This window comes from Erpetoichthys calabaricus, chromosome 4 (assembly GCF_900747795.2).
Source record: "Erpetoichthys calabaricus chromosome 4, fErpCal1.3, whole genome shotgun sequence".
Taxonomy (NCBI): Eukaryota; Metazoa; Chordata; class Cladistia; order Polypteriformes; family Polypteridae; genus Erpetoichthys; species Erpetoichthys calabaricus.
Genome location: NC_041397.2, coordinates 11,726,569 through 11,740,346, shown reverse-complemented (window position 1 = coordinate 11,740,346; position 13,778 = coordinate 11,726,569). Strand labels below are relative to the sequence as shown.

General features: G+C 38.8%; 1 protein-coding gene across 3 annotated transcripts in view; it reads right to left on the bottom strand.

Moving 5' to 3' along the window:
* Nucleotides 1-13,778, bottom strand: part of col4a2 (collagen, type IV, alpha 2) — a 266,524-nt gene that overhangs the window by 46,321 nt on the left and 206,425 nt on the right. For all 3 annotated transcript variants that reach the window (XM_051926298.1, XM_028799203.2, XM_051926299.1), the window contains 3 exons: nt 9,136-9,297; nt 8,886-9,056; nt 6,242-6,385 (listed from right to left, as the gene is read on the bottom strand). In XM_051926298.1, the coding sequence (XP_051782258.1) occupies nt 6,242-6,385; nt 8,886-9,056; nt 9,136-9,297 (477 nt within the window). The remainder of the gene's footprint in view (nt 1-6,241; nt 6,386-8,885; nt 9,057-9,135; nt 9,298-13,778) is intronic.

The window sequence follows — 13,778 nt, the reverse complement described above, 5'->3', positions numbered from 1 at the left end:
GGCACCCTGTGTTGGCTGGGATTGGCTCCAGCACACACCCGTGACCCTGTGTTAGGATATAGTGGGTTGGAGACTGACTGACAATTGTTCTGCACTTATAAAGTGGCTTGGAAAGTAGCTCACTACAGAAAGAAGCTATAAAAATTAATAAATACAAAAGATAGTGGACTTAGCAGATTTATAGAAGCAGACAGAGCAGTCACTTTCCCACAGCTTTCAATTCTACTGTATGCTTCACTTGTAAAGAAGATTCTCCAAAGCATCAAAACTTTTTTCAAAAAACGACTACCGTTGTTACTCGTCTACCACGCGCACTTGTGTAAGACGCGCACCCTAATTTTTACAAAGAAAATTGCGAACACGTTTTGCCCCGTGTACGACGCGCGTTGTGATTGTATAGGAAGCATTTAGGGCATGTTTTCCACAAAATGCCCTTCTGTTTTTGTTGCATGACGAAAGTTTTTCTTTCTTCCGTCGCGCGCGAAAGAGAGAGAGAGAGAGAGAGAGCGCGTGAACAAGCGACAGAGAGAGAGAGCGTGAGCGAGCGAGAGAGCCCAAGCAGAAGAAGTAAATATTACAGAAAAATATTTCTTCGTGTATGACACACACCTGATTTTCTAATGCTAATGTTCGGGGGAAAATGTGCGCGTGGTACACGCATAAATACGGTAATTTGTTTTCCACTTTTAGTAATTAAAGTAGACACAGAGTTCACCACACACACCTTTTCTTACATAAGAAGTGACTGAGTTTCCAAAATGTTATGTACATTGATTAAACATTCATTTAAACATTTAGTAATAAACTGGCAGCAGACATGAAGGATTGACTGAAACTTTTAAAAGGTACACGTTGCTCAATATGTATTTGTTTATATCCTAATATATATATTTTAATCTTTCATGTTTTCCATACCTGTGATGGGTCTGTAAAAAGCTAGAAATTAGATGTTGAAGCACCTTTCAAAATTGCTCTGGAATCCTGGGTCAGAATCTCAGCCTAAGGACTGTCTGTGTGGTGTTCCCATTTTCTCCCTGTTAGTGTTGCCAGATGGGCTGAGTTTTATTTTGAGTCATTCATTGTATTGCTTGGTGTTTCACTCTGTAGTATTTACCGTACAGTATATACTCACGAATAAGCTCTCCCACGGATAAGTTCTCCCGTGTATAAGTCGGGGCTTGATTTTATGGTATAATTTCTGGTATTTATATAATGTCGGTCGTATAGGTCGAATGCGGAAAACTCCCGCTATTGGTCCAAGAGATTATGATATGCTAACGTCCACCTGAGAGAGTAACCACGGAGCATGCAGCCTTTTTTTTCTATGTATTGTGCCTACGTGACCACACTGTAATACCCGAACTATTTCGAAGCGATGTTTGCAATGTTTCGTGTTTTTTGTATCTCACACCCTCATATACCTTTATCGTAAAGAGCATCCCTTATCTACGATGGAGCGTTCAATCAGAAGGAAATATGAAGGTGGTTTTAAATTAAAAGTCATTGAAGTGGCAAAAGAAATTGGCAACTGCACTGTTGCGGAAAAATTTGATGTGTTTGAGAAACTGATGACAGATTGAAGGAGGCAAGAAGATGTAAAAAAAAAAAATTAAGTGTCACATTTTTGAATGGGCGTATAAGTCGGGGTCTGATTTTATAATCGATTTTTCAGGTTTCAAGACCCGACTTATACGTGAGTATATATTATACTGTGACTTTAATAGAGTAAACATGTTTACTGCTTTGTGGCATTGTATGTGTTCTTAATTTTTTTAGTTATTAATTATATTGATGTTATTTAATGCACTGATGCTAGTTGTGGGCAGACAAGCAATGATGCCTGGTGGAAGCACTGACATCAAGGCAGCGGCCCAAGTGTAGATATTATTTATGCCCTTGACTAAGATTGACTCAATTACAGTTAAGATCTTTAGATAAGAAAAGAAACCCAGCAGGATTACAACAATATTTGGTCGGGAGATTCTGCGATTATATTAATTCTAAATGTTTTACTTTACACGGTGGCGCAGTGGTAGCGCTGTTGCCTCGCAGTTAGGAGACCCAGGTTCGCTTCCCGGGTCCACCCTGCGTGGAGTTTGCATGTTCTCCCCGTGTCTGCGTGGGTTTCCTCCGGGCGCTCCGGTTTCCTCCCACAGTCCAAAGACATGCAGGTTAGGTGGATTGGTGATTCTAAATTGGCCCTAGTGTGTGCTTGGCGTGTGGGTGTGTTTGTGTGTGTCCTGCGGTGGGTTGGCACCCTGCCCAGGATTGGTTCCCTGCCTGGTGCCCTGTGTTGGCTGGGATTGGCTCCAGCAGACCCCCGTGACCCTGTGTTCGGATTCAGCGGGTTGGAAAATGGATGGATGGATGGATGTTTTACTTTACCGGCATCCAGTCATGTTTAAAATAGTAACTGTTTGCTTTTAATATTTTCTTGATTGAAGTTAATGGATTTTTCTTTTACTATTCTGGTGCAACTGATGCATAGTCCACCAGCCATCACTAAACATGGTTCAGCAAGGCAATGTTACTGGCAGAACACATTAGGAGGAGAAAAGTAAGACAAGTATAAATGTAGGGATCATGATGAGGTGGATTGCAGTGGGCTAGTGGGGGCTGAGGCAGTCAACAGTGAGTGAAATTGGCCCCCTTTAATTCCAGTATGGTGGTTGTCTGATGGCCAAGCAATTCTTCTTATCCTTTCTTATTGGAGACTCCCAACACAACACAAGTGGCAGGAGTGTGAGAGAATAATTTTAGGGTAACATAACTTTAATCTTAAAGAAACAACATAAAGAGCTAATAGGGATGCACCGATACCACTTTTTTGGAAAACGAGTACGAGTACGAGTACTTGCATTTCAGTACTCGCCGATACCGAGTACTTGCCGATACCGAGTACTTAATAAAAACATGATTTAAATTTACAGGTAACAGCTTTAGTCATATAATTTAACAAAAAAAACAAGAAACTCTCGTCTATCCACTGGGAGGTTAGGCTAATTAGCGACACGGGGCTAACACTGCTTGTCCAAAACGCAGAGGAGGCTTGCAGTAGGCTGTGGATATGTTTTTTCACGGAGTCGTGTAGTTTAGGCAGCTCCGTGTCAGTCATGTAGCGGCGGCTTGGGACATCATATCTGGGCTCCAGAACATGGAGGAGACGCAGGAATCCCACATTTTCTACCTCCGAGAGTGGCTGGTCACTCAATGCAATGTACTCGATAATTGCCTGTGTTATTTTCACAGCACGTGGATTGTCTCTGGACATTTTCTCTCGTCTTGCAAGAGTTTGCTGCAGCGTGGGTTGTGTTGGTTTAGAAGCGTGGGTAAACTCTTTGTACTCGTTGTCGTGTTGGGATTTTAGGTGCTTGATTAAATTACTTGTGTTAAATGCGCTACCTTTTGAGCCTCCTCTGGACAATTTCGCTGAGCACAATTTGCAGTCCGCCTTTGTTTTGTCGTCTTCATTCACTTTGAAATAGTTCCACACGACTGACATGTCTCGCCTCGCCTTCTCCCCGCTCTGAGCTGCAGCTGAGGCCTGGGGGCGGGCACTCGGCGCCTGTGATTAACCCCTTACACGCCGCTCAAACATAGACATTTCTCAGACCGTGGTATCGGTCCCCGGTATTGGGGGACTTTTAACGAGTACGAGTACTTTAGAAAATGTAGTATCGAGGCCAATACCAGATACCCGTTTCGGTATCGGTGCATCCCTAAGAGCTAATAAATGTCAGAAACAAATTCAGGCATATTGGGAAACCAGATAAAGGTCAAGTGAACGACAAAGACAAATATATAATATACAAAATGTATACAACAAGATTGGACAGTTGTTATATACATAGAAATTTCAAGGATGATGACTAAATCCAAAGGACAGGAGAAGAATAAGAGTAAATAAGAGCAAATGTATGCATCGATTGACATTGTTATGTAAATTCAGGTGTTTATAAATTAGACCTATAGCCTTAATAACAGACTGCTGTGATGGACGTTTCCTTGTAAGGCATTTGCCAAAGAGTAATAAAAGATGCAATGAACAGCTTTTGTCTTGCTTGATTACTGACTCAAAATAGTTTTATTAAACTTGTCCCAGTAGAGGATAAGTTTCTTTCTTGAATTAAGATGTTGATTTGTACCACAAGGAGCAGAGGGGGCTGCCTGACAAACCTATGACTTGTATCTGTTTTGTGTGCCTTTAATTTTAAGTAATATTTGAAATTGTTGTTATCTATTATTATAATAATAATAATAAAATAATTCATTACATTTATATAGCGCTTTTCTCAGTACTCAAAGCGCTATCCACACAGGGAGGAACCGAACCCACAATCTTCCACCGTCTCCTTTCTGCAAAGCAGCAGCACTACCACTGCGCCACCTGTGAGGACAAATTATTAGGTTTTCATCAGAGAATGTTTATTTTTTTAAATTTTTTTGAATAATTACTTATTTTCCTTGTCGTTAGTGTTAGGATCCCATTAGAGAATATATTGCTTGGTTTGATATATTTTTTGAAAACATTATTGTGGTTATTTTTATTTTCAGTGTGATTTGTTTATGAGTGCCACCACATTGACAACAACATTTCATGTTGCATGGTACAAGAATCAACAGTGCTGTAATATCAGGACATCATTGGTTAAAATGGTTGAAGCAAGAAAAAAAAATGGCGGTAACTTTCTGCTAAACCATGAAATAAAAATACAAAAAAGATTCAGTTTGGTAATAGCTCTTTGGAAATGACAATCTTTTGGTTTTGGTATTGTAAGCAGTAGCGAGGGAAGGCAAGAAACAAAAACAGGAGCAAGAAGAAGGTCAACATAGAGGTTTGAGCTAGCAGATCATTATTCAAATGTGCAACTTCAGTGCCAGCCTATAAAAAGGTGCACCTAAAGTAGTCACATTGTTACCATCTTAGCATGACAGTCCTCCTAATGATAGAAAGCTACAAAAAAAAAGGGAAAATTAAAATAATTAAAGATTAGATGAATCACCATTGGCCATGTTTTGCTGCATTGGTGCAACAAACTGAATGAAGAGAAGAGGTCTGTTCTGATTCATCAAGGTGCTGATCACCACCAAGAATCAAGATAAACTTCTTGTTTTTGTCTGGGGAGAAGCTAGAGAGCCTTGAGGTTGAAATCTGGGACCAGGTACGCTTGTTGCAGTGTCAGGACAAGAAAGAAGGCAGCCCGTCACAATACATCAGACAAGGAGGCAATACTGGCATACCTGGGGATAATGTTAGAGAGAATGATCCTCAGAGTGACAGCCTTGTGGAGTGATTTAATCAGACCACTGTTTCCCAGCTCTCCATTCCTACTTAAATTAACTACAGCCCTGGTAGTACTTTGCCATTGGTCAGCTTTGGGTGTTGACGTAGGGGTTGCTGGGGAGGAACCGAGGTATGATATGGGCATTAAAGGTGTGCCAGAAGAAGCCAGCGAAAAGGTCAATTGTCCGTCTTTTGTGTTTCCATGCTTCACCCCACCTCTGGATTACAAATCACCCACTGGATTTATAGTTTCTTTCACAGTCATGGCATGATAAGCCCACAGGTCTATTGGACAATTTTGTGCAGTTGACCCAAGTACTTTTTACGCTACTTTTGTTGGTGAGTGTCTGTTAATCATTCTTCACATTGGGGTTATTTGCCTTTTTTCATGTACTGATGCACTTTTCCAGTGTGGGAAGAACGTTTGGTGTGTTTTGTATGGTTATATGATACCTCTGTGTATATCCCACATTTATTGGTATTTTTGGATTGGAAACATAATGAGCTGTGGACCTAACATCAAAATGTGTTTCAGCTTTGTTTCATATTATTCCTCTTGTAACTATTCATTTGCCTTCCTTTTCATGATATTTTCATTTAACTAAATGATTCTATGACCTCCTGCTAATTATTTATCACATATACCTTTATTTTTAGTATTATATACTATGCATTAAGGTTGTTTATATTTGATATACTTTGATTATTCATGGTGTACTGTGAAATGTGTTAGGAATCGTTTAGGCATAAATAACAAAGAGAAGGCATTTGTGGCAGCACATTAATTACTGTCCTGTTCTCCAAAGCTTCAGCAGAAATGTTAATAAATCAAATAAACAAGGAATTCAATCATATGGTCCCACTGAATAGGCAGCTTTTACAATTCTTATTTTAAAGCAAAACATAACAAAAGCAGGCTTGGCATATATGAGATCTGTAAAATCTTTTCAGACTCACCTTTTTCACCTAAATGACCAAGCTCTCCTTTAGTGCCAGTGAATCCAACATTTCCAATCTCCCCATGCAAGCCTGGAGAGCCCCGAAATCCTTTCTGCCCAACAATACCATCAAATCCTGGCATGCCAAATGAGCCCTTTGCTCCTATCAAAGAAAACAAACAAGGAAGAGAAGAAAAGTTAAAATGTGCATAATGCCTAATTTATTAACCACATCCCTTCTAAGGCATTTGTCTTCATTGCAATCTTGGGGTGATGTTACAGTCATATGAAAAAGTTTGGGACCCCCTCTTAATTCTTTGGATTTTTGTTTCTCATTGGCTGAGCTTTCAAAGTAACAACTTCCTTTTAATATCTGACATGTCTTATGGAAACAGTAGTATTTCAGCAGTGACATTAAGTTTATTGGATTAACAGAAAATATGCAATATGCATCATAACAAAATTAGTCAGGTGCATAAATCTGGGCACCTCAACAGAGATATGACATCAATACTTAGTTGAGCCTCCTTTTGCACATATAACAGCCTCTGATGAGTGTCTGATTCTGGACGGAGGTATTGTTCACCATTCTTCATACAAAATCTCTCCAGTTCAGTTCAATTTGATGGACAGCCTGCTTCAAATCATCCCAAAGATTTTCGATGATATTCAAGTCAGGGGACTGTGACGGCCATTCCAGAACATTCTACTTCTCCCTTTGCATGAATGCCTTTGTAGATTTCCAACTGTGTTTGGGGTCATTGTCTTGCTGGAATATCCAACCTCTGCGTAACTTCAACTTTGTGACTGATGCTTGAACATTATCCCGAAGAATTTGTTGATATTGGGTTGAATTCATCTTTCCCTCAACTTTAACAAGGGCCCCAGTCCCTGAACTAGCCACACAGCCCCACAGCATGATGGGACCTCCACCAAATTTGACTGTAGGTAGCAGGTGTTTTTCTTGGAATGCGGTGTTCTTCCTCCGTTATGCAAAGTGCTTTTTGTTCTGACCAAATAACTCAATTTTTGGCTCATCAGTCCAAAGCACTTTGTTCCAAAACGAATCTGGCTTGTCTAAATAAGCATTGGCATATGAATGGCATATCAAGATCTCCTTTGGTGCTTCATGTTATCCCCTGAAGATGTACTACATTACCTTTCTTGTCGCCTGTTAAAATTTTACATGTCAGAATTGTTCGACCAATTTTGAATACAACTAATCTTGTCCTATTGCATAGCCCATCACTCAGACATAAGTTTCGCAATAACATTACGATACGTCCTTATTTCAGCAGTAATTTGGCTGGTGGAAGACTGGATGGTTTTAAAGGTTGTAGATATTCTTCGTGATATTGTAAGTTGATGCTTTCATCTTCTGCACCATCACCACCAACTGTTTCAGCATAATCTATTGATATGCATTTAACCAATTTGTCGTGTAACCGATCGACAATTTTCACGTTACTTCGTTTGACTTCATCGTTTCTTGGTGCTAGGATTGCCCGTGTACTCATTTCTTCTGTTGATAACCCTTCGGGATGAAATTCTTCAATAAGATTTGTGCATAATACTGTAAGTCTTATTTTATTGGTAAGTTAAAGTGAGGAAATGTAAAAATGTATAAGAGCTGAGAGCACAGGAACTGTGTCTGACAAAGGCATTCACACAAATGAGAGGTCAGAGGACTGTGGGCATGGATGAAAATGGTTGCGAGGAGGGCGGGACTTGAAAAAATCTTAGGGCCAAAGTCTCGTTTCAAGATTTTCTTTTATAATAGAGAGATAAGGTCTTGTGATATTTCTTTTGAGCAGGTTATGGTTTATAAGAGCATATCTTTGTTAATAAAACCTGAGTTTTCAGTACCTAAATACTGTGTACCCTTTTATAGAGAAGGGCACCTCCAATCAACACCCCCCTAATCTTATCTCATTGGTTGGAACACCTGACTCAACATAGCTTTTGGAGGAGTCATTAGCCTGGAGGTTCAAATCATTTTCCAATCTGCACTGTGAACATCTGAATGATATGTTTGATATAAACAAAAAGTTGACCAGCTGTTTGTGTGTTTTCAGTTTAAGCGGATTGTGCTTGTCTACTATTGTGATTTAGTTAAAGATCAGTCCATATTTTAGGAGTAATTAATGCAGGCTGGCTTTGCTTTCAGTACTGCCTTTGCAGCATGGCTTTCGTTGAAACACCTGTATCCCAGACAAATCAACTGATATGCTTAGAGTCACATAATCTTTAGATTCTAGGTCTAACTATACTCCTGTAGATTTAGCTTTTAACTTTCTCTAGTTAAGAGCTGACAGCAGACAGTGTAGCATATCGATTGAGCTACTTGGACTACATATCTTTAGTTTTCAAGGTTGGTCCCCACTACTGAATTAGTCTTTGACCCCAATGGTTATTTATCTTGCTGGTTTTCTCACTGTAGAAATATGGAATCTGAAATAGCACTGCAGTTTGTAGGTTTCTTAGGATCGAACAATTTGCTAAATGAAGGCTTGTTAATAAAATGCAATAGAGAAATTATTTTTGCAGACAGTTTTCTCACTGCAATCCTTCAGTTATAAAAAATCTCTCTACTTAATTATCAGTTCTCAACTCATCCAGGCAACACAGTAGTGGACAATGTGTGCATATCTTATTATTCCTACCTTTCTGTCCAGTTATACCAGGATATCCTTCTGGTCCAGATAAGCCTCTATTGCCAGGTAGACCTTGTTGGCCTTGAAGTCCCATATCTCCATGAATGCCAGAATATCCTTTTATACCTATGGTTCCAGGTGGGCCTTGTTGTCCTGGATCCCCTCTCTCTCCCGGGAAGCCTGCAGAAAGATTAACACAGTGAACAACACAAAAGTGAGAGGCCACCAAATGTCACTAGTGACAGAGAGTCAGTCTCACCTGGGATTCCTGTGTTACCAGGTACTCCAGGAATTCCTGATTCTCCTGGATTTCCAGGTAGCCTACTCACTCCCTTTGGTCCTGGTAAACCCATAATCCCTTTGAAGCCTAGAGAACCTGTCACACCCTTAGGGCCTGTTAATCCTGGCATCCCTTGTCTTCCTGAAACATGACAGAAAACAAAAAAGTTAGTTAGTAGCTAGTTTTAGCTACTTGACATATTAGCTGTCAGCAAACAAGTGTACTGGGGGTAAGCCTGAAACCACATAAGAACAGCAGAACATGGTTTTGTACATAAATGGAAAGCATAATTGCAAAAAAGCAGAAACATAAATATAAACTCTTGAAATGAAATCAAAAGCTTAGCCAATGAATTCAATGTAGTCACTATCAGAATGTTTAGCACTTATGACTGGCAGCTAGGAATTCCCTGAATTTTTAGCCATCAAACATAGTTTGTCATAAGTAGCAAAAAATTGGCATATTTGGTTGAATGACTGAGTAATTTTTTGCCCATATATGTGATGCTGATTCTGTTGCTCTCCTAAAGAGTTTATTGATAAAGCTTTCAAACAATACTGTCCTATAGGCAGAGGAGAGAGAGTGAGATTGGTGGGGGAGAGCCCTGGGCTTGAATTATTGTTCGAGTCCCACCTAGGAGTATTGAGAGACCACAGAAAAACCAAATGTATAGAATTTCAAAACTTAAAAGCTGCCTAAGGAGAACAGGAATTAATGTAAGAGTATGCAAAAGATGTCCAGATAGCAGTGAAAATCACAGGGGCAGCACCCAAGATTATGAGTGACAGAGAGAGGGGAACAAAGTATGTAATGGTAAAGCATAGAATGGTACTTGATAGCCATTAGAGGACAAAATGGCACGATAAATATTAAAAAACAAAGAGTTTAACTAGTTTAACTATCTGTTCTACAAAAGATTGAAGAGAAGGAGAAATTTAGAAAAAGATGCATAAAAACTTTTTTCTGTAATGGGTATTTTCAGATGTTATGGCAAAACTAAGAAAAAAAAGAAAACAAGAAAAGGAAAATAATTAAGTAAAATAAAAATTAAAACAACATCAGCATGCTTAGTTTTTCATCAGCTTACAGACTCTTGGCACTTTTGTCAAGCTGCCATTAAGCTTTGCTTGTTGTACAAGCATCCTTGGGTACCAATGGTTTGACTTTGTGTTGAACGAGCGATTGCTCACAGAGTCCCGAATGAGGCACATTACCAGAATTGTGAGGGAGTGTCAGTTATGGCAGTATGGCTCTCGGGATCCTCGTTGTTCAGTACCCAAGTGGCTGGACAAAGCCAAGGGGATGGCTGTTGCAGATAGGTTGTCATTTCCGGAGGGTGGGACTGGACTGTGTGTCTGCCTGGGGGGTTGCCAACTGGGATCCCGAGCTGGTGTGTTGTGTGGTGGATGCTGCAACACACTGTACCAGTGCATGCTCCCCAACCTGACTTGACCTGTTGTACAAGGTACAGTTTGTATTGCTTTATTGCCAAGTGACATTTTCAAGCCATAACAGATTTGTCCACATCAACACTTTGCTTAAATATGTAAAGAGTACAGAATCTCTCTATTAGTGCCTCGGAGAACAATTTTATTTTCAAAAACGATTTCTTACTACTGTGCGTAGTGACAGAAAACATAATGCAAACATCTGATAAGCTGAAAAAAAATTGTACCATGTGTTTTGCTGTCGAAAAGGCATTTCAAATAAAGACTTTGTCATACAGCACATTTCAATTTCAGACTTTTGAATTATGCTTTCATATACAAAAAGTACAATAAAAGACAACAGCTCTTCATAACTAATATCAGACTTCATCTGTACCCTGTAATTTGGCTGCAGTGTGTGCTGTTGGGCTCAATCACAATCACATCTAACTTGCTGTCAGTTATGAACACAATGCAATTCTGTAAGCGATTCTCTGTATCCAATATATCTGTCTTGCACCCTGGAGATTCAATAAATGGCATCTTTGAGATGCAACTCTACACCATGCATATTTTAGAAATAACCGTTTGTGCAAAATCATCACCTTTGTATTGTATGCTGGCAACTGGCAATTTCTGAAGAACTGTCACTATAAAATATGTCAGTAGCTTTCATCTTTGTGCACGTTATATTCTGACAGCCCATAATAAACTTTCCTGTTGCCTGTATTGGTCTCAGCATTTAAATTAAGACTTGTTAACATAGGGTACTCTAATCACATCTAAGCATGTTGATTTTTAGTTTTGATACCAATTACTTGTTATTATGCTGTATCTCTTCTGCATACCGGTATGTAAACGTTTAGGTAATTGCATGTTTCAGGGCTGGGTACCACACTTTAACATGACATACAGTATTTTTGCACATTTCAGTGCACTATTTACTATTTAAGAACAAAGCACTGAATTTGGCAAGTGCAAGAGTTTGGCCACTTGCCTGCCATAACTCAAGCACCACCCGTACTACAATTCATATCTTGAATATGGTTCTTTTAGCTCTTACTTTTAGAATGTTTTCTCACAGTTCCCTGCAAAACTGCCTTTGCTTGGATCTCAAAATACTGCAAATATGAGATCTCACTAAAGTTGTTCAATATTATTCAGTTTGGGGGCTGTGGATGCTATTTCAAAATAAAAATCTTTCTTTTCCTGTTACTACTTCTCTATTATTTTTGATTAATGTTTTGCATTATTGTTTAATAAGTGTTCAGCCTCTTTTAAGGTTTACTTTCATTATTGACTCTGGGACATTAGTGTTTAGGAGTTACTGTATAAACTTACAGATAAGTTCTCCCGCAGGTAAGTCGGAGCTTGGTTTGACTGGATAATTTCTGGTATTTTATAATGTTGGTCATATAAGTCAAATGCAGAAAACTCAAGCTGTTGGTCCAAGAGATTATGATATGCTAACGCCCACCCAAGAGAGTAACCACGGAGCACACTGTGTTTTTTTTTCTTCTACGTATTGTGCCCACGTGACCACATGGTAATACCCGAAATATTCTGAAACAACATTTGCACTGTTTTGTGTTTTTGTATCTCACGTCCTCGTACACCTTTATTGTAAGAGCATCCCTTATCTACGATGGAGCGTTAAATCAGAAGCAAATATGAAGCTAGTTTTAAATCAAAAGTAGTAGAAGTGACGAAAGAAATTGGTAACTGCACTGCTGCAGCAAAATTCGATGTGTCTGAGAAACTGGTGTGAGACTGGAAGAGGCAAGAAGATGTAAAAAAAAAAAAATGTGTCGCATTTTTGAATGGGCGTATAAGTTGGTGTCTGATTTTTTGATCGATTTTTCAGGTTTCAACACCCGACTTATACGTGAGTATATACGGTATTGATATTTACCTGAACACATTCTTACTGTCAGTAACTGACACTCAACTTCAAAGCAAAATAAATTCACCTCAATAAATAATGATTACCAAGTTGTTACATTCATAATTTATCTACCTTTCTCCAGATGAATCTTTTATGGTTAAGTATACATTTCATTTTTGTTCATCAGTTCACACCACTGGCTTATCTTGCAATTGCTTACCCTATATCAGATCTTGAATTCTCTGATGAATTTGACAGTGCTTCCATACACATAGTTTTTGTGTAAGTAACACTTTACTTTGCAGTTGTAGACCACCACTATAGTGTCACAATAACATTTTTGCACATCCACAGTAGTGATGCTTGTGTCATATATCTGTATTCACTAATCACCACGGAGTGGTGCAATACGCAAATAAGAATTTCACTGTACTCTGTACACATCACAATAATGACCTCATAAATCTACATATCTTATGATTCAACAAGACGTTCTATCAGCCTTGTTTAAATAGTTCCCTTTTAAATAATGCTCATGACACTGGAAATTGTAAGCTCCAAGTATTTTTGATGTCTTTTTATGGACTTCTGCATTGTAAGGGTCAAATATCTTTATTTTCAAGTCATCAGCAACTGCTTAGAAAAACCCTCAGTTGTTGAGAATAGGTAGCTCCTGGAAGGTTAGAAGGATCAGAGTATTCATTCAGCTCTGGAATTAACTAATTAAAGCATCAGCCACATTTTCAGTGCTTTATAATGTATTAATGGAATAATTTTATATTATTGAATTCACTCTTAAATTTTAAAGATGTTAAATCCATCAAACAAATCATAATTGTACAATAAAAGCCAGAGAAACATGCCATATTTACATTTGTACCTTGCATAGACTTACCTCTTTTCAATAAATGTGTCATCATCATTGACAGACCTGATATTTTAACTTCAATGCATTCTGTTAAAATACCTTGGAAGTCTGTGTGTGAATGTTTGTGGGAAATGTGTCCTTAACAAGTCTGCAACTTAGTCCTCATGTTCATCTTAAAATAACAGTCTCGATTAATTTTTAACACTTCAATCATGTCACCTCTTAATCTTATTTTGACCTAAGACAGAAAAGGCTCAGCTCTTTAAATCTTTCTTCATTGCTTATCTCCTGTAGCAGTGAGGCTAGTTACTCTTCTATTAATTTTTTCCAGTGCTGCTATGTACTTTTTGTAGCTTAGAGACCAAAACTACACCCAGTACTTAAGGTAAGGCTTACCAGTGTGTTATAAAGCTTTAGTACAACCTGCTTGGACTTGCGCTCC